General features: G+C 42.5%; 1 protein-coding gene across 6 annotated transcripts in view; it reads left to right on the forward strand.

Moving 5' to 3' along the window:
* The first annotated feature begins 255 nt into the window (after positions 1 to 255).
* The window catches only part of SCRN1 (secernin 1), a 45,609-nt gene continuing 20,745 nt past the window's right edge, over positions 256 to 25,119 (forward strand). For 4 of the 6 annotated variants that reach the window (XM_040069932.1, XM_040069779.2, XM_040069857.2 and 1 more), the window contains exons 1-3: positions 256 to 307; positions 11,308 to 11,467; positions 23,140 to 23,321. In XM_040069932.1, the coding sequence (XP_039925866.1) occupies positions 11,309 to 11,467; positions 23,140 to 23,321 (341 nt within the window). In that variant the 5' untranslated portion in view covers positions 256 to 307; position 11,308. Of the gene's footprint in view, positions 449 to 11,307; positions 11,468 to 23,139; positions 23,322 to 25,119 lie in introns of all 6 variants that reach the window. The other 2 variants (XM_040069694.2, XM_040070014.2) reach the window with 2 other exon arrangements.

The following is a 25,119-nucleotide window of genomic DNA, read 5'->3' on the forward strand; positions in this document are numbered from 1 at the left end:
ACGCCCTTGGTCCTCGAGACGGGCCGAGGGATGGTGACACGCCGAATGCAGCTGGCTCTCGGCAGCATCGCTGGGAAGGGGCCCCAGCGGGGCGTCTGGCCCAGGGTCATCCCCAAGCGCTTGGCACGGGCGGTTCCCGATCACCCCCGGTGCGGGAGCGGCCGCAGCGCGGTCGGGGGCGGGGCCGGGGCCGCGCCCTCCGCCGCCGGGGGGCTCTGGCGCGGGGCGTGCGGCGGCTGCGCGCGCAGGGGGCGGGGCCGGGCGCCGCGGGGCCGAGCGGAGCGGGAGGAGCGGGAGCGGCGCGCAGGTACGGGAGCGGTGCCGGCAGCGCCGCGGGGCAGGGCAGGGCAGGGCGGCAGCTCCCCTCCATCACCTCCCCTCCATCACCTCCCCTCCATCATCTCCCCGTCCGCTTCCCCTTCCTCCTCGGAGCGGCGCGGCCGGGCTGGTGCGTTACTTCTCGGCGCGGGGGAAAGTGTCGGGGTCTGCGGGCAGCGACCTTCCCGGCGGGGCTGGCTCCGCCAGCGCCGGCGGTAGACGGGGAGGGAAGGCAAGGAGGGACGCAGGGAGGCGAAGAAGGAGGGAGCCGTGGGGGATGGCGCGGGAGGGGACCAGCGGGGATGTCGCGGGAGGATGGCGCAGAGCCGCGTTCCCGGAGTCGGTGCGGGCGGTGTCCCCCGGCGGCTCCGCGCACCTGCTCCCGCGCCGCCGGGCGCGCTCTGCCGGCCTCCCGGGCCGGGGCTGCGCCGCCGCCTCCCCCGGGCCGGCGCTACGGGGGGGAGTCCGGGGTGGGGGAGGACTCAGTGCCGGGAGCTGGCAGCAGCAGATGCTGTCCTTTGCCTTCCCGTCTGAAGCGAGGCTCTCCGGCCTCTCGTCTTCGCCGGCTGCACTCTCCAGTCGCTGCTGTTTTTCCTTCTGCTCTTTAAGGACCCGGCGAAGGTTGTTTCCCCCCATCTTTTTCTTGAAGGTGCCTTTTCACATGGTCACCTTGAAACCTAGATGCCTTCATGTGCTTTTTCTGAGCATACTGTTACGCTCGGGTAGGTATGTGCTGGTTTAAGTCGCTGATGAGCAGATATGCCTTCCTGCAGGAGCCTACGAAACTGACATCTCTAATTATGCTACTATAATAATGCTACGGGCTATGATTAATTTGCCTTAAACATTCTCCAGCACTGATAGTTGAAGGGGGGATAAATCATATTAAACCAGATTCTCGAACGGAAGACAGCTTAGGGCCTTTATCCTCTGAATGCACATGCTTGTAAATCCATCCCTATGAAAAAGTGTCACACAGCTGAGAAAAGCCATCGGTACCTGTAAGATATGAAACTTTAATAAACCAAGAGAAATGATTGTGCTGCAGTAAACTTGGTAAATTTTGTGATGCAAAAGTGTCTGTGCTGACTAGTTTAAAAGGTAATAAATGCACAAACTTGTGAGAAGTGGAGTGACTGGCTCATTTGGTTATAGGCTACTGCAGTTTTAGCTATTGCTCTAAGAGCTGTTTTAGAATTAGTGATTTAAGGCACCTCCAAACCTGCTGTTTTGTTCATAATATGTGCACTAAATTTTTGAGCCAGGCAAAACAAAATCTTGAAAACCCTTCGGTCATATTCTACTTAGGAAGTAGGTCTCTGTGAATACAGAACCTTCAGCTTTTTGAGGTGAACCAACACTGAAATTAACTTAAATCATTTATAATGCTGTGGACTTTTCCAAGTAGCTTATGTCCCAGAGCTTACATAAACAGTCTAGAAAGGCAGGTAGTGTATTGAAGCAAATGTGGTGGATGAAAATCCTTTACTGGTATCAGTCAGTTTTGTCCTCCCCAGAAAAGTATTTTTGATGCTTTGATGCAGAGCTTGATATTTTTAAAGGCCGCTTCCAGTTTTGAAAGACATTTGTAACTTTTTTTTTTTTTTTTTTTTTTCCCCTGGTAAAGTATGGCATGATTTAACCTCCATTTATTTACTTGTGCCAAGGCTGGTATCTTTGGGAAAGGCTGCTGAATTTGGCTCTCCCTCCTCTCCTTCAGAAGTCATCAACTGTGGATGCTTTACGCAGCTTGCATGTTGGAAAGTTTGCTTAGGGCTTCGAAGCATCTAGTAAGAATTTCTTTATTATGAACTTGAAGAGTCGTGAAGATGGACATTGTCCCCATAGTGTATTTTTCTCTTTGCCGTAAATTCAGCAGCTTGAGAAACAGAATTGCTACCCAGACCTGCCTCTCTGTGAAGTCCCTAAATGCCTGGTTTCTGACAGCGTGCTGCGTTACACTCTAACACTTGCAAACTCTCATGGGTAGCGTTGCGACGCTTTCTGGTTTTTAGGGTACATTAAAAACTGGAGGGAGACTTCCAGCAGGCTGCTTTGTATCTTTTTCTTTTGCGCCTCGTTAACGTAACACTGTTGCTAGTTTGAAACGCTGAGCAGTCGGCGCGCATTAACCGGCTGCGTGAGGAGCTGCGCGGGGACGGGGGCGCGGCGGAGCCGCCAAACGCGCTCGTGCTGCCGCTTTGCAAAGAGCAAAGGCTGCGCGGCCAGGAGTTATGCAGCAGTTAGCAGCTCCTCTTTATTACGAACTTGGGTGTTGTACGAAGGTGCTTTAGATGCCAGCAGCCCCTAACGAGGGTCTCTGCCCCAGCGACAGAAGCAAGAAATCTGGCGCTTCCCTACAAAATGGAGAGCGTTACAAATATGACCTTAAACTGCAGGCTGGGATAAGAGCCACAAAAGGGAGAGAGTACTGTGACTGCTTGGAGACTTAATTAAGACCACCGACACCCAGTCACTGAAAAGTCTGTATAAATAATGAATTTTCCTTGTATGTGCAGCCTGTGATGGAAATGAGTCTGAAATCTGTTGTCTTCTGGATGACTGACCCTGATTTGTTTTTAAATAGAACTATGTTTTCATTAACATAATTCAGATTATGTGGGGCAAAAAATAAGATCTGTCTTATTTTGAAAGATGCCTGCTTTGAAAGCAAGGATGTACTTTGGACAAGGGTGTATTACAGAATTAAAATAGAACTGGTTCATCAAGGGATTGTGAACTTTTATAACAGCTGAAATCTCACCATTTGTTAGGACTTAAAGTGCTGAAGAGTTTTAGAATGCTCATTTGATGGCCACTACCTGATTTTTTTTTTAGACAGTCTAAAGCAATCTGGCAGCTGTTGCCAGGAATATTCCAGACTTTCCCACAGCCAGCAAGAGAAATATTTTCAATTCCTTCCGGGCCTATTATGCATTTGTTCAGTTAAATGACTGAAGGGAGCATACAGCTTAGTAAAGCTTTGAAGTGCAACTTGATTTTATGCCTGTGTAGGGAACTGCTATTTCTCATAATTCAAAAAAAAAAAGTAAATTTACTGGAGAAAAAGGCCATTCTGAATCCCTGGCTCAAAGTCGGAGATGTTGCCCATTTTGAATAAATTCTTGAGAAATTTTCAGCATGTAGTCAATGTGAAAAAAAAAAAGTGTTGAGCATGGCTTGCTAAATTTCAACTGCTGATTAAACTCCTGTTGGATATCTCATCAGGCACAGCTTGGAGGGACAGAAACAATCACAGCTGGATGTCGCACCTGCCAGCGGTAAATTGCCGTCATCATCCATTAGTAGTTAGGAAAGAGTCAAACAATTTGACTTAGGTCTGTTAATGAAATGTCCAAACCATAGGGACACAGGGATCTGGTGTGGTTTTCTGCTTTATATTCAGGAACAGTCTCTGCTTTCTAATTTCTTAATTCATGCGACCTTCCTCTGTTCTGATAAGTCATGCGTTAAAACGGTCCAAATTTTCAATTAAAATAAAAAATAACCTTTCAGTGTTTCCTTAGATGGGAACAATATTATTATTGTGCCTTTCAGTTTGCTGTCTTTGTTCTGTGCCTGCAGCTGAATGAATTTTGCTTTTCATTTCTGTTTTTGGAAGCACTGCTTTTCTGTAGGGTGCAGAGATCACATGTCTCTACGTGTATAAGATGCTGGCTTGATTTGTATATGGAAATACAAGCTTGTCTCAGGCACAAGAAGCATCTTAGTTTGAAAGTTAAAATAGAGGTTGAAAACCAACAACTAAACCCTGGACAAAGTTTTCACAATTGTAACTGACCTTTCTTTTGCCACCCCATTAAAAATATGGAAGAGCTGAGAATAAATGATGCATGGCCCATTCCATATATTCTTCCTTTCCTAATGAGACAGCCTTGATCCAAATCTGAGGACCCTTGTTCGTATAATGCCTCTCTGTTTTTTATTGTAAATGTTTCTTGCAGATTAGATCACTCTTTCTGGTTGCAATGGAAACACATTTATTGAAATCTTTAAATGTTACTGAAATAGTTCAGCAGTATTAGCACAGCTGGGTTTCTGTTTTATAAAAGCACAAAATATAGTGGGGAATAGTCATCCTTTAATACACAAAACCACATTATATGTCTTCATAAAAGGTTTAATGTGCTCTCTGGACCTTAAAAGCAGCTCAAATCTCTTTTGTAAGATTAATATTAAAGAAAATGCTGTCACCACCAGAATGTGGTCCAAACTTAGCTGCAAAGAGTTTAGCAGCCTCTATATTTCTGCTACCTAAAGCACCTCTTAAAGACCAGCTTTAATTTGAAGAAACCAAAGAAAAGAGGGTGGAAAGATCAGGCTATATGATCAATAAAACTGGTGTTGTGACCAAACTACTGATCAATAAAACTGATGTTCTGGAGGTCTGAGATGAAACCCTAGTGTTAGCACTACCACGCTTGTTTTCGTGGGCACCTGTGCTGTCTTGAAAGCATTATGTTGATTATTACCAGCATTAATAATAGATTGTCTGGGACAATCACAGGTGTGCTTGAAAAATTGGGAATTAGGAGAGGTTTAGTCTCCATCACTTTGATCATGTCTGAGCTTCAGAGAGCTTGATAGTTATACCAACAAAGCTCTTGGAGACAAACACAGAAAATGTTTGAAAGATGAGTCTGTGTGATGCATCTGTGCAAGCTCACTGAGGTGGATGAAGGCAAGGTGTGCTGTTCCTCGCTCCATCCGTGCTTGCTAGCATAGCGATGCTGAGTGATGAACGCAGCGATTAATGCTGCGAGGTGAAGGTTTGGCTTGATCCAACTGAAGTTTTGCCAGCTTCTGAGTCAAATCAGTGTGAGGCAAATTTTACAGCTGAATGCTACTCATCACAGCACGAGGTGAATGCTCTTCTGGTGTCTGTGCTGACTGCTTGGTCTCACTGGAGATTAATATCCTTAGCATCTGCTTGAGCGTTGCTTCAGTTTCTCGTGAAGAGGATCTGTACTGGTGGCAGCTGACTTCTCCTGTAGCACCTTTTACTTTATACATGATAACGACTAGATATTATTAAATTTTTGAGCAAGAGACTATATTGTGTAGAAAACAACTTCTGCATTGTGTGTTAGGGGCAGAACTGTTTGTAGACGTCCATCACTTAAAATGTCTTAAATGGGAAAGGACTTGCTCTGCACAGGAATAGCTCCTTCAGAACCTTGTCATCTGGTATAAATCTTAACTGAGATTAGCAATAACTACTAATTAACATTTCAGAAACTTGTATTAAACCCAAAGGGTTTTTATATGTGATGTTAGCAGCGTCTCTAGCTTTTCCCGAGAAAAAGTTGCAGGGCATTAAGTGAGCAGTGATTAAAAGAAGTGTGAAGAGCAAATATTGGTTTAGCTCAATAAACATGAGTTGAATTTCAAGACAGACCCTTACTTTCACCCTTTTCTTCTCACACCAATCCTTTTTATCACCCACTGCTTCTTAGTGAGTGCTGCACTTTCATTATAAACCTATTGCTTTGGTTTTCAATTGACAGAAAAGACAGAGAAAAGAGCAAATCCAGTTGTACTGTTACAAGTTTTGGAATTACTTGAACAATAACTTACAATAAGAGCTTCAAGTTCATAATAGTTCATAAAACTATTTTGCTTAATAAATGTTTATTTTTGGTAATTTTTTTTCTTAATAAGACAGCAACTGAAAGCTGCTGGTGGTGAGCCAGTTTTCACGTAACTTGTAGTTTTGTAAAACTAGTGATTACTTTGTGCTTAATGTCTTCAGGTTATTTTGGCAAACAAAAAAACCTAGTTGACTTTAAAAGTCACCATCTATTTGATGTGGGATGATAAAGTTGTTTTTCTGAGAAGTAATTTTATTGTAGCAGTCAGATTCTTGAGCTTTGTAAAAGATTATTGCAGTACCAAATTACAGCTTTCAGAGAAAGCACAGAGAAACACAGTGTTATTTTGGAAAATTAACAGAATAAAACCCCAAAGAATCTAGAGTGAGTTACTATGAACATCTTCCTTTGTTTAGTTTGGACCCTGTCATGCTAAGCTGACAGTGCTTTGTTGTGGATGCATAGCTTCTTCAGTTTTCTTGGGCTGGGGGAAAGGAAGGCTCCAAAGCACTCTGAATTATTTATGTCTGTGTCTATTTTCTTATGAGCGTGGCTTCAGCCTCTGACACTCATGTTCATGAAGTGGAGGATGGGATACTGCAATCTCTCTTCCACGTCTTAATCTCTCTTCCAGTGTTATTTGTCTGTTCATTATTTTTGTAAGTGAAAAAATGACATCTAAATGAAGTTTCCATTAGATTGTCACAACTTTTATGTACAGATTTAATAGCAATTTTATTCTGTGTTGAGAACTTAAATTTCTGATTGTGGATAGATATTTAATAGTGTAAGTTGTTCTATTTGGAATTTGTGAGCTTTTTTAATATGTGTCAGCATTTGTAAGATCCTCATGTTGTGAAACGGAAAATACTCCAGAGTGAAATGTTTCAGGTTTTGATATTTTCAACCTGGAAGTTAGTGTTTTATGTTTCTCAAGATTTATGGGTTAGTTTTCTTGAGGTGGTGCTAGGCAATAACACACCCATGTTCACCCTGTTTCAGGAGCATAGCGATGTTCAGACATGTTTATAAAGCCTTGTTGTTTCCCACTGTGATATTTGGAGCCAGACATTTGTCCAGAGAAGAACAATGAAGCTGTGAGTCCTGTGAGGAGCAGCTGAGGGGGCTGGGGGTGTTCAGCCTGGAGAAAAGGAGGCTCAGGGGAGACCTTATTGCTCCCTACAACTGCCTGGAAGGAGGGTGTAGCCAGGTAGGAATCAGCCTGTTCTCCAGGCAGCCAGCGACAGGGCAAGAGGACATGGCCTAGAGCTGCACCAGAGGAGGCTCAGGTTGGACATTAGGAGAAATTTCTTCACTGAAAGGCTTGGTGAGCATTGGACAGGCTGCCCAGGGAGGGGCTGGAGTCACCATCCCTGGAGGTGTTTGAGAAACCCCTGGATATGGCACTTGGTGCTGTGATTTAGTTGATGTGGTGGTGTTTGCTCGAAGGTTGGACTCGATGATCATGGAAGTATTTTCCAACCATTTTGGTTCTATGATTGCCCAAGGGTTGTTACTCTTTTCTTTCTGCATTAAAATACTTATGAACTCAGTACTGTCTGTTTTAGCACTGACAGCAGTGGTGATATATTTATACAATTAATTTGGCTTGTCAGGTGTTAAATGGGACTTATCACAGTGAGAAAAGATCTTAATAAAGGAACTTGTAAAGTAAGTCTTCTTTGTAGTGTCAGAACACAGGACACTGGAAAAAAAACCATGACCAGGTGGAATATCACATCCCTGCTGTAGCATGTTTTTGTCAAATAGAAATATAGCAAGCAGAGTATATTAGCTTGTGACTGCTGCTCAGAACTCTTTTTTCAACCTTTGCGCCCACAGTGATTCGAGGTCAACCAAGCATGATGCTGCTTAACTCTCTGCAACTGCAGCAGTTTTATAGAGTGGCATAGCAAAATGTACAGCTCTGTCCATTTCCAGGGCTTCCAAATGCAGAGTGATATTGGATAATAGCCTGTGTGGTCTGTACAGTCCCCATTTCTCTGGACTTGCAGGGGCCCATCTAGGAGTGCAATGGTTTGCAGTCGAGACATATGGTATAGGTTCACCTCTGTCTACACCAGAATGTAGCTCTGAGGTATGGTCTGCTGAGAAAATCAGGCCAGTATGCTTAACATGCTCTGTGGTAAAGAACTGTGGGAATGGGCAGCAAGCTGTTCTTTGAGATCTATTTGCAGTCATTCCCTGTGTTTTCTAAGGTTTTCAGGATGACCTTTCACTGGAGGAGCAAACTGTCTGTGGAAAAAAAAAAGTGTAGGAATTGTAACAGTAGGTGGTTTTGTAAGTCAGGCTGATTTATCAGAGGTACATGAAGGAGTGTTGTTTTCCTCCTGTGGATGAAAGTATTGTATTTGTTCAGTATTGAGGTGTGTAAAGAGGGCGAAGAGGTGGCAAATATGTGAAAATGAGCATGAGGACAACCTGAATCTGAATAAAGAAAAGAAGAACATGAAGTAGGCAAGTAGAAATGTCCTGCTTAGATAGGTGGCTGCTAACAGGCTGTTTTAGCTACGCGATGGAGGGAGGAAGATAAAGTACAATGGAGTTGTGAACAAATAGACCCTGTGGGTATATCTGAGAAATCGCCATCCTTGTCATATTCAAAACAGACCCAATGAGGCTGTCATATTCAAAATGAACCAAATTAAGTTGTAATATTCAAAATGAACCAAATGAGGTTCAGGGAAAAAGTGTAACCTAGCAAACTGAGTAGATTTAAACGGCAGTAGACTGCTAGATGGCTTGCTTCTCTAAAATGTAGTCTGAGATCCTAGTGCAAACTCCTCCATTGGCAGTCGTGTTTTCAGGATAAGGTTAAAACATTTGACATAGTGCTTGACTGTTATATATTTGTCTGTATGAAATACACTGTGTTGAAATGACCTCCAGTTACTGGGTTGCTCATACTTATGAAATATACTGCATATTGAAGGGAACTCTAGTTATAGAGGAGCTTACTCATACTTTCGTGCTTAAAAGGCATCACCAAAATGGCAATTTGTTTTAGGCTCAGTAACTGTTGGTATATTTAAGGGGAAAAAATATATATATATAACTCACATATACAGTTGAGACTATTTCAGGGAGGTTTCAGCATTCTGAAGAGCATGAGATAGCTACAAGCTTTTAATTCTTTTCCCTGTCTACTCAGACTGTAGGTATGTAAATGTCTGCCTTGAATACCTTCATGTATTTTCAGCAACAGAGTACTAAAACATTTTCCATCTTTTTAAGCCTATCTGCCAATATGTTAAGGTATTAATTTAATAAAAATTAGTATTGTATATAATTTTAATCTTTCTTGCTAGGCATCAAAGAGCCTAATGACTTAGGCATCAAAGAGCCTAATGTTTTTCAGCTGTGCCTTGTATTTCAAATAAATCTGCTTAGTGTTCAGAATAAAGAAAATACTTTTTTTCAATAGTGAGATCCTCAGTAAGTCTGCAAGTTACTCAGGATTTTGGCTCCTCTGGCAATGTATCAGAAGACAAATTTGGCACACTAGAAGATGAGCTACCTGAAGGCAGAGTGCTGGAAAGCAGTTCCATTGACATCACCAACACAGTAATACAGAGGCTTAATGCAGGAATAATTCATAGCAAAGTACTGAATGGTTTCATTAGTCGTGAAGGTTGGGCAATCCTCTACATACATCCAAATTCCAGTTAAACCACAAATCCTCTGACTCACGGGCGATCGGTGGCAACAGATGTGGGGCTTTTTATTGTGTCCGTGTGGAAGATGGTCCTACTCATGTGGAACCATCCCAGATTTAGAGGCACAACAGGCAGTCTGCAGCCCACGGTCCTCTGACAGATGTGTTTTGTCACCTGAAGCAATTCCAGCTCAAAGTAGCTCGTCCTTTCCCACTGGTCAAAACTCGGCTTATGAAAAGGGATTTGTTCGTTTCCTAATACATTTTCAGCTCAACTGGATGAATGTAATTTTACCTAAATGGAAAGATTGTGTGAGTTCCCTGGACAATTCATTGCCTCGCATTGTGTTGGTAGAGGGCACTTCTAACATGAATCTATTTGACCTTTTTTTGCAAGGTTGAACATCTGTGTGACCTGTTCATGGTTCATGGGCAAGCAATTACCATTTTATGGGTTACAGTCTTTATACAAAAGGGATTCTTCCTCTGTTTTATTATCTGCTATTCTGTGAGAAGTATATATGTAAATGTCACTGCTTAAAAAAAAAGAAAAAGCCAAATTTGGATGGTTTGAAGTATGTGCAAGCTAATGGTAAAAAAGCAGGTTTGCACATTCCCCCATGCCCAGCTTTGTCTTGCAGATGAATTTGTGGGGGAAACTCATGTGCTGGCTGTTTCTAAGGACTGCAAATGCGTGCAAGTATTTTTACTTCTTCAGGATATTGTGGAAGACAAATAAGAACATGTTTGTTTAGTTGGGGGATGAGTTTCTATTGCTGTGATAAGAACTATGAAGAAATCTCAGACACCTGCATTGAGTGCTTTTTTAACAAGTGATAAACAGACCACATTTTTCTTTTGTAGGCATGTTCATATGTGCCAGAAGTTTTCCTGATTGTTGGAAAAAAATGTCAGAAATGGCAATGTACACAAGATCATCTACAGTAGTGCAATAGTCCTGAAACAGTTTATATTTTTTCTTAATATATTGTCATTGCAAACACTTAAAATTATCCTATAAACATTTCACATTACCCTACCTAAACAAATGAACAGCAATCAATTAACTTCAGGTAAGAGCAGCAATGCAGACAAACCACAGAGAAAATAAAGTGCAATTAGTGCTTCAGTCTCTCTCCTATCTGAGTAGATAAATAATTGACTGAATTTTTGATGTAATTGTGCTGTATCTTTGTTCTTGTTTCCAGTTTTACCATTGTCCTCTCTCAGGAACCCCTCAAACATGTTTTGTCTTTCCTTTTTAAGAATGCTATAGTGCATGTGAGCAGAGGAAGTAAATTATTTAAAGTTATTCTGTGTCTCTGCACTTGTCTGAGTCAGCAGAATACATCTAGGTCATATGTTCCCCAGCAGCTCCAGTGCAGGGTATCTTCTTTCAGTGGGGACTAAGCAGACTCATTAAGGCACAGTTCTCCTGCCTTTTTTCTCAATTTATGCCTTCACAAAGCTTGGGTGAAAAATGATGAAAATGGTTATATTTTTCGAATTAAATTGAGGTAAGCTTCCTTTGAGCTGACCCGTTCTTTCCTTATCATTGACCAATCAACTGACGGAGGGAATGCATTCCCTCTTAGCTACAGTTAGTACCAGCAGACTGAATGATTCTCTAATGCAATCTAGTTATGAATAATAAAAAAAACCCCACTAGTTTTGTTTGTTTATGCTTTCTTTCCTTTCTAGGATGGCTGCAGCTCCTCCAAGTTACTGTTTTGTAGCTTTCCCCCCGTGTTCTAAGGATGGGCTGGTGGTATTTGGAAAGAATTCTGCACGGCCTAGGGATGAAGTACAGGAGGTGGTCTACTTTGCTGCTGCAGAGCATGAGCCAGGAAGCAAAGTTGAGGTAAGGGTGAATTATTGCATTCAAACTATAAGAAATCACTGTTACTGGAAGAATTGACTACTGTCTTGTTTTCTCATCAGACTGTGGAGTCTTTGCTCATGCTGCTCAAATCTCTTGAGGAGAAAAAGACAAGATATTTTAAAATAAGTCTGAAAATGAAGCTCACAATGTAATGTTTTTAATTGGGGAAAAAAATCCATGTTCTCTACTTTTTCTGGCAGACAGGCACAACTGTTCATGTCTCAGATTCCTGCACCGTGTAGTCAATTGATTTCCTTTTAAGGGAAAAAATCCTGGCTAACTGGAACTAGAAGCCAATTTTTGGAGTTTGTCACATGCCAAATGAATTATTCTCATTCATGGTTGTTTGACAGTATTCAGGGGCCTGACTATGCTACACAGGTTGAAAAACAGGTAGCCAGAAATCTGGGACTTGAGAACTTACGCTCTTCTAAGGGAATGTGAGAGGAGGAGAATGAGAGTGCACAAGCTTTGCAAGCCAGACCTAACTCTTGTGCGTGCCATTGGCTGCATGTTCTGCAGCTGGACACCTGCATCATGGTCAGTTTTTAGTGCTGTGGTTTTCTCTGGATCCAGCTGGATGTGGAGTCCTGAAGCTGGACTCTGATGCCATGGATGCAGGTTGAAAGGGACCCTGCTGCAGGTTATTGTGATTGTAGTCTGTTACTGCAGCCTTGTTTTAATGACAGGAGAAATGAAAGGAGAAGCAGATGTGGAAGACTGAAGCAAAGGGACAAATGAGCAAGAAGACTGGAAGAGGAGAAAGCATAAAGTGAAGGTGGAATGAAAAGACTCTGGCACCAGGAGGGAAGGCAGTCATTTCATCAGAGGAGACAGAGCCCAGTGATGCATTGCCAGGAGCTTTTAGAGCCCACAGATTCTTGCTCTGACTGGCAGCTGGGAAAGCAGAACCTGTGAGGTTCCCTGCATTCAGCTTCCTCCTGCCCCTGTGGCTGTGCAGAAGGCTGAGGACAGGAGGTGTTCTGCACCAGGCTGATGCCTCTCATCCAAACAGATTCTTTATGGATCTAGTCATCACTTACCCAGAAGATACCCAAAGGCCAGTGCCAGTTGCAATTTTCTGTTTCAAATGGGGTTAGTTCCAGATTCCAGAGGGTTTGGTGCTCTTCTTTCTAACAGTTAATATTCTCTTAATTCTTTTTGCTGCCAACATCTAGTACAACTTATGCATTATTAAATGGTTTAATTTTGGATATAAAGAAATCCCCTCCCCCAGGAGGGGTTTTGTGCATTTAAGTGCTGAAGCACCTTGTAGACATGTGCTGGCGTGTGTAACACAAGTGTGACAATAAGACAAGAAGAAAGCTTCAGAACAGTTTGTTTTAAAACACTTCTTCATAAGTGGAAATGAGAAAAAAGAAGTTCTGTTATTGGGGAAGAAGGACTTTGGAAAGCTTCTCTGTTTTGAACCCTTAATGGAGAATAATTTGTAGGAACTTACTGTAAGAGTTCTTGATTCTTTTGGTCTCTTTGCCCTGTAATGCCTTTTTTTAGACTTCAGTCATAAACTCAAGTCTTTTGCCAGACCTTTGAGAAGCAGGAGGCATAATTTCTTTTCATAGCACAACACAGTTTGTAGATTTAGTCTGCCAACAAGGATCTGCAAGCATTCTGCTTAAATGCTGGATTTATTTTTTAAATCAAGGTAAAGTTTGTTGCTATGTGGTGAAGATGCACTTTTTTAGATTACAGACTGGAGTGGGACTTTTTTTTTTTTCCTAAAGTAGGGGCTTAAGTCTTAATTAATGAATATTTCAGCTTCTGCTGGTCTGTGCTACTACATAATTTCTTCATTAGCTAGCCTGAGGTTTTCCAAGCAAAGTTGTGTACAGCAACATACAGGCTCCAGATTTTTGCCAAAATTCTTCCTGTTTCCTCCTAGCACAGGGTAAAAACATCATCGTTTTCCCAGAGTAGTGCAAGTAATTGCTTATCACTGCATCTTCATCATGCTCAGCACTAAGTATTGTTAATGTACTTTTCCTTTTTTTTTACTCATGCATCTTTTGAGTAGAGTAAGCTGGTTTTAATTGTTTTGGTAGGTGTAAGGGCGGTCTGGTAGTGTATTGGTAGTGAATGGTGCCTCCGAGTCAAGAAAAGCTTTAAGGAAAGGTTTGAATTCATCTGCTTCACCTTGTTAAATAGCAGGCATGTGACACTATCTACCTTTTAAGCAAACTTGTCAGAGGTAATTAACTGATGGGGGAGTGGAGAGGAGTGTCAAAGCCTCTGTATGTAGCCTTGACATACTCAGGGTTAATACTTCGTTCTTTAAAACCCATGAAAGCTGCCAACACATCAGTTATTGTTGGTGTAGATTTTCTTTTTTACTACAGCATCCCTTCCCTTGCACTTTGTGAAACTAACTAAACAGCTCTGAGAAACTAAATATACGATATTTACAGATGGAAAAATGTGGCTGATTGATTTCACACTACAGTTTTTCTAAGTCTATAATCCTTTTTGCCTCTGACTAGATTTTTTCTTCTCATCCAACCTAATGTTTTGGGTTTCTTTTTTTCCAAATTAGCAGCTTTTCTGTCTGTTCCATATTGTTTATTTGCTTTGGTTTCTTTACCTTCACTGGACGAGGATGGTGGACTTGGTTTTCATTGTGTTCTATTTTTTGCCCATAATGTGGTTCAGTGTGTATCAAATTGTGATTACCTGTTTGTGCCTGTCACTCGTGTTCCGAATTTCTCTTAAGAGGTGGCGATGACGTGGGTTGTTCTACAGAACTCTGTCAGGGCGTTTGAATCCTATTTATTTCCCATTTCTGTTCTGTGCTGCTCCTGTTTGCAGCTGTGGTAATGCCCAGTGTAACCAAGAGTGGCCCAGTAATTCAGTGAGGTTGTTGCCATGAAGGAATTGGGCAGGCTGTGCTGTACAGCTATCAGTTAGTTTGTGAGGTTGTTGCCATAAAGAATTGGGCGGGCTGTGCTGTACAGCTATCAGTTAGTTAGTTAGTGAGGTTGTTGCCATGAAGGAATTGGGCAGGCTGTGCTGTACAGCTCTCAGTTAGTTTGTTTGTGAGGTTGTTGCTGTGAAGGAATTGGTCAGGCTGTGCTGTACAGCTCTCAGTTAGTTTGTGAGGTTGTTGCCATGAAGGAATTGGGCAGGCTGTGCTGTACAGCTCTCAGTTAGTTTGTGAGGTTGTTGCCATGAAGGAATTGGGCAGGCTGTGCTGTACAGCTGTCAGTTAGTCTGTTAGTGAGGTTGTTGCCATGAAGGAATTGGGCAGGCTGTGCTGTGCAGCTGTCAGTTAGTTTGTGAGGTTGTTGCCATGAAGGAATTGGGCAGGCTGTGCTGTACAGCTCTCAGTTAGTTTGTTAGTGAGGTTGTTGCCGTGAAGGAATTGGGCAGGCTGTGCTGTACAGCTCTCAGTTAGTTTGTTAGTGAGGTTGTTGCCATGAAGGAATTGGGCAGGCTGTGCTGTACAGCTGTCAGTTAGTTTGTTAGTGAGGTTGTTGCCATGAAGGAATTGGGCAGGCTGTGCTGTACAGCTGTCAGTTAGTTAGTGAGGTTGTTGCCATGAAGGAATTGGGCAGGCTGTGCTGTACAGCTGTCAGTTAGCTTGTGGCAGGGCCTCGGGGCACTCAGTGAATACTGCAAGTCATTTTCAGCCTGATCTCTGTGGCTCAATCTACCAGACAAGTAACCCTGCAGCTAGCTCATCAACATAATTCCTTCCCTCCATGTCAGCAGGTTCCCAAGACCCTGAACAATGGAGCTTTTCATTAAAGGTCACTTCTGTGTATGTGTGTGAAACTTTTTCTCAAAAGTTTGTTCTTCCCTTGCCTTGCAATTTTGCGGGGGCAGATGCTGGTCAGCTCTTTTCCTTGTTGTAGTGATCAGCCTAATGAATTTGTGTATGCAGGTGAACTACTGCTCCCATAAGCATAAATAAAGTCCTTTTTTGAATTCCTCTACTAAAAGTGTGTCTTTTTTTCCCCCAGATGTGGATTTGCAGAATTTGTCTTATGTTAATGAGGATTCTTGTCATGCTTTTTAAAATCAAGCCCCTCTGTCTTGTTTTTAAGGTAGATTTTACTCACTAGATTTCTTTTATTCTCTATTAACCTACTGTTTCCTGTGGTTTTCCTTCTCCTGAAGAAGTCTTGCCTGAATGACTTTTTTGTGGATGAATTTCCCATGTGGATTTTTTTTTTCCTTTTAGATCCACCCTCCTTTCCTCTGATTTGACCTTATATTGATGATATCAAAATAGTCGTGGTTTCTTTCTTCACTACGGAGCTGTAAAAGCTCTTTTATCTTAACAGCATGCAGCTTCTTATGGAGGGATGGAAAGAGGAAAATAAAAAAGGTAGGCTAGCAAAGAAGTCTATAAAACTGTGGAATGTGCAAAATTTTTCTAGTGTATTGGTATTAAACACAGATCTGGGCTAAAAGCCCGCCCTCTGTGGGGTAGGAGGAATTTTTTTGTTCTCTAAAACATCATGTCATAGTTATGCCTTAGTTATTCTTTTTTTTTTTTCCCTCTGTGGTTATTTATTTATTTATTTATCTGTCTATTTATTTATTTATTTTTATGGATATCATTGTACCTCCCCTTGCTCTGAGTTTTCAGAGGAGCAATAAGATTTCTTCTGTACATTGGTCTGAGGACTGCAGACACTAAAACTCACCTAAAGGAAACTCAGGGGTCCCTGCCTGGTGTAGCAAGGCAGCAAAAAGCTTGGAAAGCAGATTTTGACTGTATTGACATTGGCTTTGTATCACCTGATGATCTTAATCCTGGTGTTTGTAACATAATCACCAGGCATCACACCAGCACTGCCGTTCAGTTCTGGGGTACTCTGGTTCCCTTTTTTGCCAGCTCTTTGAGTTACCTGCACTGTGTCACGGGCAAGGTGCTCAGAACCCGGTACCAGAAGTCAACCAGCAGCAGGATGTGCTGAGAATTTGCTCTTTGGGAAGCCTCCAGCTCAGACTGGCCGTGCTAGCTCACAGTTCACGTTGCTGCAGGTGTGGATGTAGACCTGGGCGCCCCCAATGACGCTTCCATGGGAGAGGGGTGCCTGGCAGGAAACCTTGATGAAACAGCAGTGTTCGTGCCTCTGGTGGAGCGTGTTGCTTACTCTCTGTAGCTCACTGAGGTTGCAGTTTGAAGGCTTGCAGCTCAGAGGTGGTTTAGGAGGCTGCATTCTCGCCTCTCCGGGCGCCGGCAGGTCGCAGCCCGGCTCCTGCACGCACAGACGGACGGACGGACGGATGGCTCAAAGGCTCACCCCGAGCCTTTGCTCGCAGGTGAGGCAGAGGCACTGTGCAGGCAGACAGCAGCTAGGAAAAGAAACTGCTTGCTGCCTGCAGCAGTCTATTGCTTGGCTAGCGTGAGCGTTTTCTCTCTTCTGCTCCATTGCAGGCCACTGGCCTTTAAGCTAATGCGTTTGACTTTGCTCTGTAGCACAGCGCACATCCCAGCAGCAGTTCAGAGGTGGAAGATGTAATCTCTTGGCTGTTTCTGCCCTCTCAAAGCCTGCTTTTACTGTAGGAGTGCTGCTTATTTTTCTCTTCTGCTACCAGAGCAAAACTGGTTAGCTTGAACTATTCTTTTTCGCTCTTAATCTTTTTTAATTTTCCTTTTTTATTGTCGCAGACAGGAAGAGGAAGGGAGAGTGTTAGAATTGTGTGGGGCAAAAAACGGAGAACTCTTCCATCTTGACCCAAACCATTTAATTATGTCAAAATATATGAGTGAGCAAGTATTTTAAACACCACGAGTTCCAAGGATATCTATGTGATGGGCTTTGTGGCTTGTTTGAAAGCAGTTTCTACTGTTTTAAAACATTAAATTAATAAGCTTCATCCACATTTCAGTTTTACTTTTGCTTGTCACCCGGGAGACTGCTAAATTTGTATCTTGAAAAACAAGAGGTGAATTCTTGGGTGCTAAATCTACTCTGACATATAGTGTCTCCAGAGCGTGTTCTCAGCCTTGGGTGCTTTGCTGCGCTCTGTGGTATTTGATTTGATTTGTTTAAAGATATCTAAATTTCATTTTGCAGAGCACTTTTCCATACAACAGCTCACATGCCTGAGGCTCTGTGGTGGCTTGATAGAGCAGGTTAGAGTCAGTCAAAGGGTGAAGATAGTTTTGCTTTTTCTGGCTTCTCTAATTATTTTTTTCCCCCTAGAATAAAATCTTATGTACTTCCTTACACACTGCTAGAGATAAGATTCATATTTTTATAGTTATTGGTATCAATGAATACAAACAGCTGGGAACACTATGCAATTACAAAGCATATGTAAAGTGCACCAGAGTCGTCGTAAAAAGAGAAGAAAACTGTTCTTAATATGAAGAAGAAAGAGACTACTGTGGCATAAAATGGCTTTTTTCTCTATTTGTACAGTTCGTAAATACTTTTATATTTGTCTACAGAGTGAGGATACAAATACAGTATGTGTTTCTGAACCACACAGTGTGTGTTTCTGAGAGCTGGCTACCTGAGGGTTCCTCCTGCTGCTGGAGAGACTTCTGCTCACTGTTCTGGTTTGACCATGGGACCCCTAGAATTGGGGCTGACTACCTGAGAGGCAGCCAGGCTGGATTTATCCTGGTGAATGGCTGTCCCCTTCACTGTGGCACAAGTTTTGCTGCTGTAGGAGATGTCATGGCCACATTTAATGGGTGTGGTAAAGTCAGCCAGATGTCTTCCACTCTATTAATTCTGCTTACTGTGTAAACAAGCAGTGGTGATAGCATTGTCTAATCACTTCTTTTGTATTGTGTACTACCGCTTGCATGTTTCTCTTTCCAAGGAGGGGTTATTCCCACTTCTTTGAGCTCTACTAAATTTGTTTCTGTAAATAAGCAGCAGAATTGTCTGTAAAGCTCATTGCTGGGCACATCTGCTTTAGATAGTCTGAGGGGCTTCCTTGAACAGCTCTTTTAGTTTTCCAGGTTTCCACTTTGCTATGGTGGGAAAGCCCAGGCAGCCCATGTCACCTATGGAATCAGCTTGTCTATACATTTCTAGCCAGGCTGTCAGTCTCACTGTCTCGATGGCCAGGGAGACAGCCGGCTGTGAGACTGCCTCAGCACGTTTTTTGCATCCCTCTTTTGGAAGGGGTTAAAAAAGCAGCCATGGTGCAACTTACTGAGTTGCTGCAATCATGGAGATATTTTACCTCTTTTCAGATATGTGCTGTGGTATGGCAGTGCTTGAAGTAGTGAAGCAAAGAGTTAATGCCAAGTTTGAGCCCGGATCTGATGGCAGGGAAGGGGGTTGGGGTGGGATCTCTTTTGTAATCTGGAATCTTAATGCCCCTTTTCAAAGATCATTTCTTTCTAAAGCATTCCCTGGCTATTGCCTTTGTTATCCAGGGCTGAAGCCTATGTGATTTCATTGATATTTCATAATGACCTGACTGACAGTGCTAGGAATTAGGCTTCTGCAGCCTTAGTACAGTAGGAACTGCACAATAGTTTCTTTTCATTAATGAAAGAAGAAATCTCTTGTGCTCATGACTGTCCGTGTCTGGTTTTGGAATACCTCCAACTTATCTGCATGCCCTAGCTAGGCTGGTAGATACATTTGTGCCTTGTGCTATTCTTAGAACTCCCTTGATATGATTCTCTTCTTGATACTGTAAGTGAAATAAAAGAAGCATCATTAGTTCCCAGCCTGCTCAATTTTCGTTGAAGTCGTTGGCTTTGTCTCTTGTGTGTGAGGTCTCTCTTTTTTAGTTTTATATTTTCTAATGGGAATTTACTGTCGCAGGGCAAGATGCCAGTTATGCCACTTTCAGGGCTTGAATTCTAGCAAATCAGTGGTGCCTGACACCGCTCACTCTCAGCCTTTGCCACCAAATATGTCAGTATTCTTCTTGGTTCTAGCATTCATACTCAAAGAAAAATGTTAGTCCAGCTGAGGCTGGACATTTCAGGAATTCTGAAGACAGAGTTAGTGGCAAGCAGAATCACAGGAGTACCTGATGTCTATTTTCTTTGTCATTGCCTAGTTTGGCACAGTGCTCAGTGGAACAGACTGCTATGCTGGAGGGATTTGCCAGGTCTGTGGGATGCAGGAGAAGGGACAGGGATGTTGGAATTTTTGCCTGCTTTTAAAATCCTGTCATCATCCAAGCTCCTGTTTCTAGAGATTTAGTGACCAGTGAGGTTTTTTTGGTGGATCGTGTTGTCTTTCCCCCAGTGTTTCCTTTTGTGCTTTAGCTGCTGCAGGGATATGTCCTGGTTTCTGTGGAACAAGAAGCAGTGGTTTACTGTGTTGCAAATCCAGTGTCTGCTCTAGGTGACCTACCTTTACAGCTGATGTGTCTTGACTGCAAGTGGATAGCCCAGTTCCTCTTGTTTCTTGGGAAAGGGTTTTCTGATGCTGTTTTAAGGGGGGATGGTGAAGTTACGAAGTGAGAACTTTATGCTTAAAATTATTAATTTTACTTCTTTAAACTAAATTAATTAAATAAATAATTAGTTTCCCCTCTGCACCCTCATTTTTTGAGAAGCTCATACCTACTATTGTAAACATGAACCAAGCTCCTGCCTTAATACATCAATCCCATTGAGTGCCTACTTTTATGCCTACTGGAGTAAATAATTATAGTGGGAAGGTAAAATGTCATCAAGACTTATTCAGCAGTGTCAATAACCACGGCAAATGAATAAGAATCAAGTCAATAGTAGTTTTACAAGACCTGTCAGCGACTGTCAGACTGAAATGGTTTTTCTGTTTATTTAGGTCTTCTGAGACAATTTATATGAATAAGGCAAGGTTTGAATATTGTCTATGTACCTGAGTTATTGTATGGAAACTGAATATAGCATGAAAATATGCTCTATGTTAGTTTCTTTTTGGGCTGGGGGACATAAAGAAGCAATATCCAAAGTGACAGCTGTATTTTGAGGTGTGTAGTGTTGCCTATAGATGCTTTCTGGCCTCTGATTACATCATTACAAAACAAAACCACTTTTTTTTCTGAATGCTCTGCATTCATCAAGCAGGACCAAACAGTTTCCTCCATCCCTTTTCTCAACTGCTACCATTGACAATAAGATCTCTGCAATGAATAGCAGCTTTGGTAGTGCTTGCTTTTTGGAATGAGGAGCCGAGTAATAAATGATTGGTAGCAAGGATAGCCTTGCAAATATGTTTTGCAGAGGAAAGGCATTCAGCAATTTTTTAGCTTAACTATCAGTTTTCAGAGTGTTACCATTTTTCCTTCTAAAAAATCAAAGAGTTAGTGTAAGCAAGCCTGTATAATAGGGCTATTGAGCCAGAAAATGCTCTGCAAGTGTGGGTGTACTGAAGTCTCCTCCACGCTGTGTCTAGGTTTTTGCTCTCTGCTGTAGGATTGAGAAGGTCCATGGGTGGCTCTGCAGGATGGCTGCAGCCAGCTGACCACCTATGGCATGTAGGGGGCTGAGGCTGCAGATCTGAGGCCTGATGGCTGCTCTGGTGTTGTTCACATACAATCTTCCCTTGCTGCTCCAGCTCCCCTTCTGCACATCCAGCAAATACAGTTATTCTCTGTTCACACACACACGTCAGGTGCTTATCCAGCCAGCACTGACCTGAAGCTCTGAAATGAAATTGTGCAGGGTGTCAAAAATGAGCTTTGTTTGCTGACAGCTCAAAAGCAGAAGGGGGAGGTCTGATTAGAAATGTCAGTTACAGTGTGCCTTGGTTACACAACGAAGTGAAGGGTGAACTATATAAAGAGATTTTATTAGTCAGATCTTAGCTCCTGGCCGGTGCCAAATGTTGTTGCACCTTGATAGATGAGGAATTTGCCTCTACAAAATCACAGTGTATTACTGTATAAGCAATTTGGTCAAACAGCCAGGTCAAATTTTAGGGATGTTCTCCTACAAATACAGCAGGTATTTGCCCCTGACAGGTTCTTCTTGCCAGAGCCTGTCCTTAGACTGAAAAAGTTCACTGCCCCTCTGCTTTGTGGTGTTTTGTTTTTTGTTTTGTTTTGACCTATTGCACACATTACATAATGAAGGTGGCAAGCTCACTTCTTGTATCCCTCTTGCATGGTTGAAAGGAAGGACTCTGAAAATCCTATTTCTGACCAAAGATAGTCTATTACACATTTTAATTGCCTGCTAGAGGAACTGTTACTGTAAAAATCATTGCTCAGGACTGGAGGCTGAAGATGATCATGCTGTATAATCCTTAAAGGCGGCTAGGACAAAAACCAAAGCTTCCTGATGCTCTGATAATTTTGGACTGATTTCTTTGGCTTTAGACTTTAATATAGACACAGACAGGCAAACAAGGCAAATAACTCTTAGTCCACAAGTCCTTTCTGATGATCCTGTTTACTTTGATATACCTGATCAGATATGCCTTCAAAATAATGTTGCAGATTTCTTCCTGTAAGGAAAATGTTACAACAGGAAGGCTGGACCCCAAGAGATGCCTCATAAATACAGTTAGGTTTCTCAAAAGAAAATTCTGCAGAGTTTGATCTGTGAAAAACTTGATGTGAACTCAACTGTAGAATGTAAAGTTCATTTCTTTGATTTGCACAAACCAGTGATGGATCGAGCTCTCATCCATGCTGTCTGGGAAAACAGTGCTTGTTTTGAAGGCAAGTAAATGTATTTGAAAGGTTGTGGATGCTGAAAGCTGTTCAGAAGAGAAAGTCAGATAGAGTCTCCCCAGGCATTGCTCTGGGTGAGCTGTGAGGAGACATTCCAAACAATTTCTAATCTTTGCGCCTGCTGCTTTTCCAACTTGTTTACTTGCAAAGATGTTTACGAAGAAGCATTGGTTTGAATGACCAATCATGTCCAATTGTACCAGAACAGTGTATAAAAAGGATGTGTCTTTTAATAAACATTGCTTTGTGCCCTCCAAGGGGATTTGGAGTCTTAAATTGTTATTCACTGTCCCTAATGCTTAACGATACAAGGTAACATAATTTCTTTCTTCCTTGCAGTTACAATGACTTCTCTGCAGCCTTCCTTTGTATTTTCGACTTGTCAGAATACATTCGCAGACATCTAATTAAAGTAGACCATTTAAAATAGTAAAATCATCAATTTAAGCGACAGCAGTACCCGTGTTTTATTTCTGACTGTTTATCAAAGTGGTTTATTATACCACTGAATCTTTTCAAGGCTCGTTTGTTTGTTTGTTTGTTTTCTCTTCTTTCTATCAGTTGTCTGTGTTGGGGGCAGCTGCAGGGGAGGCAGCAAGGGAGAGGAGGAAGCCTTTTAATGTATTTTCTCCCAGCTACCATTGTTACAGTGTGTATGTACTAAAGTACTGGAGACGGTGCTTAGGGGAGGTAGTGGAATGGTTTGATGTTGTTACTATGTACAGGTATGATCTGTGATTTATTAATGTAACAGTACAGTGCTTTCCACTGATGTTAGCGTTTGGGTCCCGCTTGTCTTTTGGAAGCATGCAAGCATCAGCACATGTATTTTCCCAGGCTTACGGAATATAAGGATGGGAAGGTTCAAGCGCGGCACTTAGCTGTCGTTTAAAAAAACGTTCCTTGTTCATTCACAAAACGTGGACCTTTTAAATAATGCATGTCCTTTTTGTACATTGAAGCCTTGTGTTACCTCAGTCACAGGAGGAGCTGAAGTGATCGTTTCACTTTCTCTCCTCCTGCTGTCTCTGCAGTGCACGTATATCGAGATTGAGCAGGCGCCGAAGACTCACGCTGTGGTGCTGAGCAGGCCCTCCTGGCTTTGGGGGGCAGAAATGGGAGCTAACGAGCACGGAGTGTGCGTAGCTAACGAAGCTGTTGTGACCAGAGAGCCAGCTTCTGAGTCTGAAGCCTTGCTTGGCATGGATCTTGTCAGGTGGGTGTCCCTCTGAGCTGTGGCCAGCCTTTCATCGTCATTAGAGGATGCAGGTACCAGGGAGCAGCTTTGTGGTGTTCGCATAAGGAGATTTTAAAACAGTGTAAGCAGGCTGGGGAGAGCTCCAGATATGGCTGAGTGAAAACTTGAAGCGCTTCCTATCTGAATGTAGCTACCAAGAATGTACCAATCGTTGTGGGTTCACTCAGCCTGCCTTGTCTTCCTGCCCTACAGTCTGGCAGTGGCTGTTCTGACAGGACACTTGATTACATCGTTAATAAGGAACTGCTAACTAATTTGTAATATCACATTGCTGGTGTGCCCTTCATTCTCCCCCGCTTTACAACAGCCTACTCTGACCTAAAAAGCTTATTCTGGGCTTATAGCCAACTGTAGGCATAAACAAACCACTATGCCTTCCTTCAGCCCGTGCATTCCAATGCAAGCCATCGCCCTCATTCAGATGCTGGCACACAAACTCCTGCGAGTGTTCATTGACGGCTGTCTGCCCAAAAGGCTTGTGCTGCCCTGTAAGTCTCAGCCTGCCTGCTGCTCTTGTGGGGAAGAGAATTTAAAGGAGGCTTGGGTGGGGGATGAAAGCTGAAAATGAAAGAAGAGAGAACGTGTGAACTTGTCACAAAGAGAAATTAAGCAAATGAACCCAATTTAAAGAGTGGACAGGACAACAGCTGCATATTTAAGTCAGTCAGTCTTAGACAAAATAGTCCTACTGGACTTAGCCCACGGATGCTTAATGAGCTGACTGAAGCAGTCACAGGTGAAGTCTCATTTTTCTTGAGGACTTGTGAAAAATGGGAGAGAATTTGGTTGACTGGAAAAAGTTAAATGTTGTGGCTATGCTTAGTATAGTTAAAAAGAGTTGTTGTAAACCAGCTTAACCCCAGTTCCCAGAAAAACCTCAAATACAAAGGAGTTGATAAATGCACAGTAATAACTGGTAGGAAAAATCCTGTCAACCCATTCTACTTTACTCCTGCAATGAGTTGACATATTTTATAGATAAAAGGATAGGAAATAGATTCCTTAACTTTTAAGGAACTTTTAATGCAGTGGAAACTGGAAATGTGATCAGAGAGCTATAGAAACTGACCAATGAGAAGGTCATGGGGGAATTTGGGTTATATTTCTCTTTGGTATTTTCTCTAAGCCCTTTATATACTGAAGGAACCTGTGGAGAGGCTGTACCTGAGAGAACTAGTAAATTTAATTGCATTAAGGGAGGCTGAGTAGATGTGAGGGGTTGTTCAAGAAAGTATAGGACAACCTTTTGTGAAGAAAAGGACTTAGATGACTTTCCAAGCTCCACTTTTATTTTTTTCTCTCCTACTACAGTCCTTTTGAAACTTTAACAAACCATTGGTTTAAATGTCGAGTTCTACTTATTTCTTACTCAGCTATTGCAGTCTCAAAGGACTGTTTAACATTCAAATATATGTGTTATCCAAGAGCTCTAGATTTACCCACGCTAGGAAATCAGGACACACCAAAGTTAGGAGGCACTGGCCATAACCTACGAGTAACCATCACCTGTAGCTGCTACCCTCCCTCTCTTCCTTCTTACCTGCAGAAGTTGTAGCTCAGATGCAGAAAGAGAGTGCTTCGGGCAAGAGGAGCCAGAGATGTGCTGTTACCACCTGCTGCTTGTTCCAGCCTACGTGGTTCTTTCTCTTACTGTGAAGGCTTGGCCAGTTGAATTAAGTGTGCCTATTTCATGTCACCTCGTAGAACAGAGAGCCATCAAGTACAAAATCGATCTCCACAGGCTGCAGCGAAGCAG

Source organism: Hirundo rustica, chromosome 1 (genome assembly GCF_015227805.2).
Source record: "Hirundo rustica isolate bHirRus1 chromosome 1, bHirRus1.pri.v3, whole genome shotgun sequence".
Classification (NCBI taxonomy): Eukaryota; Metazoa; Chordata; class Aves; order Passeriformes; family Hirundinidae; genus Hirundo; species Hirundo rustica.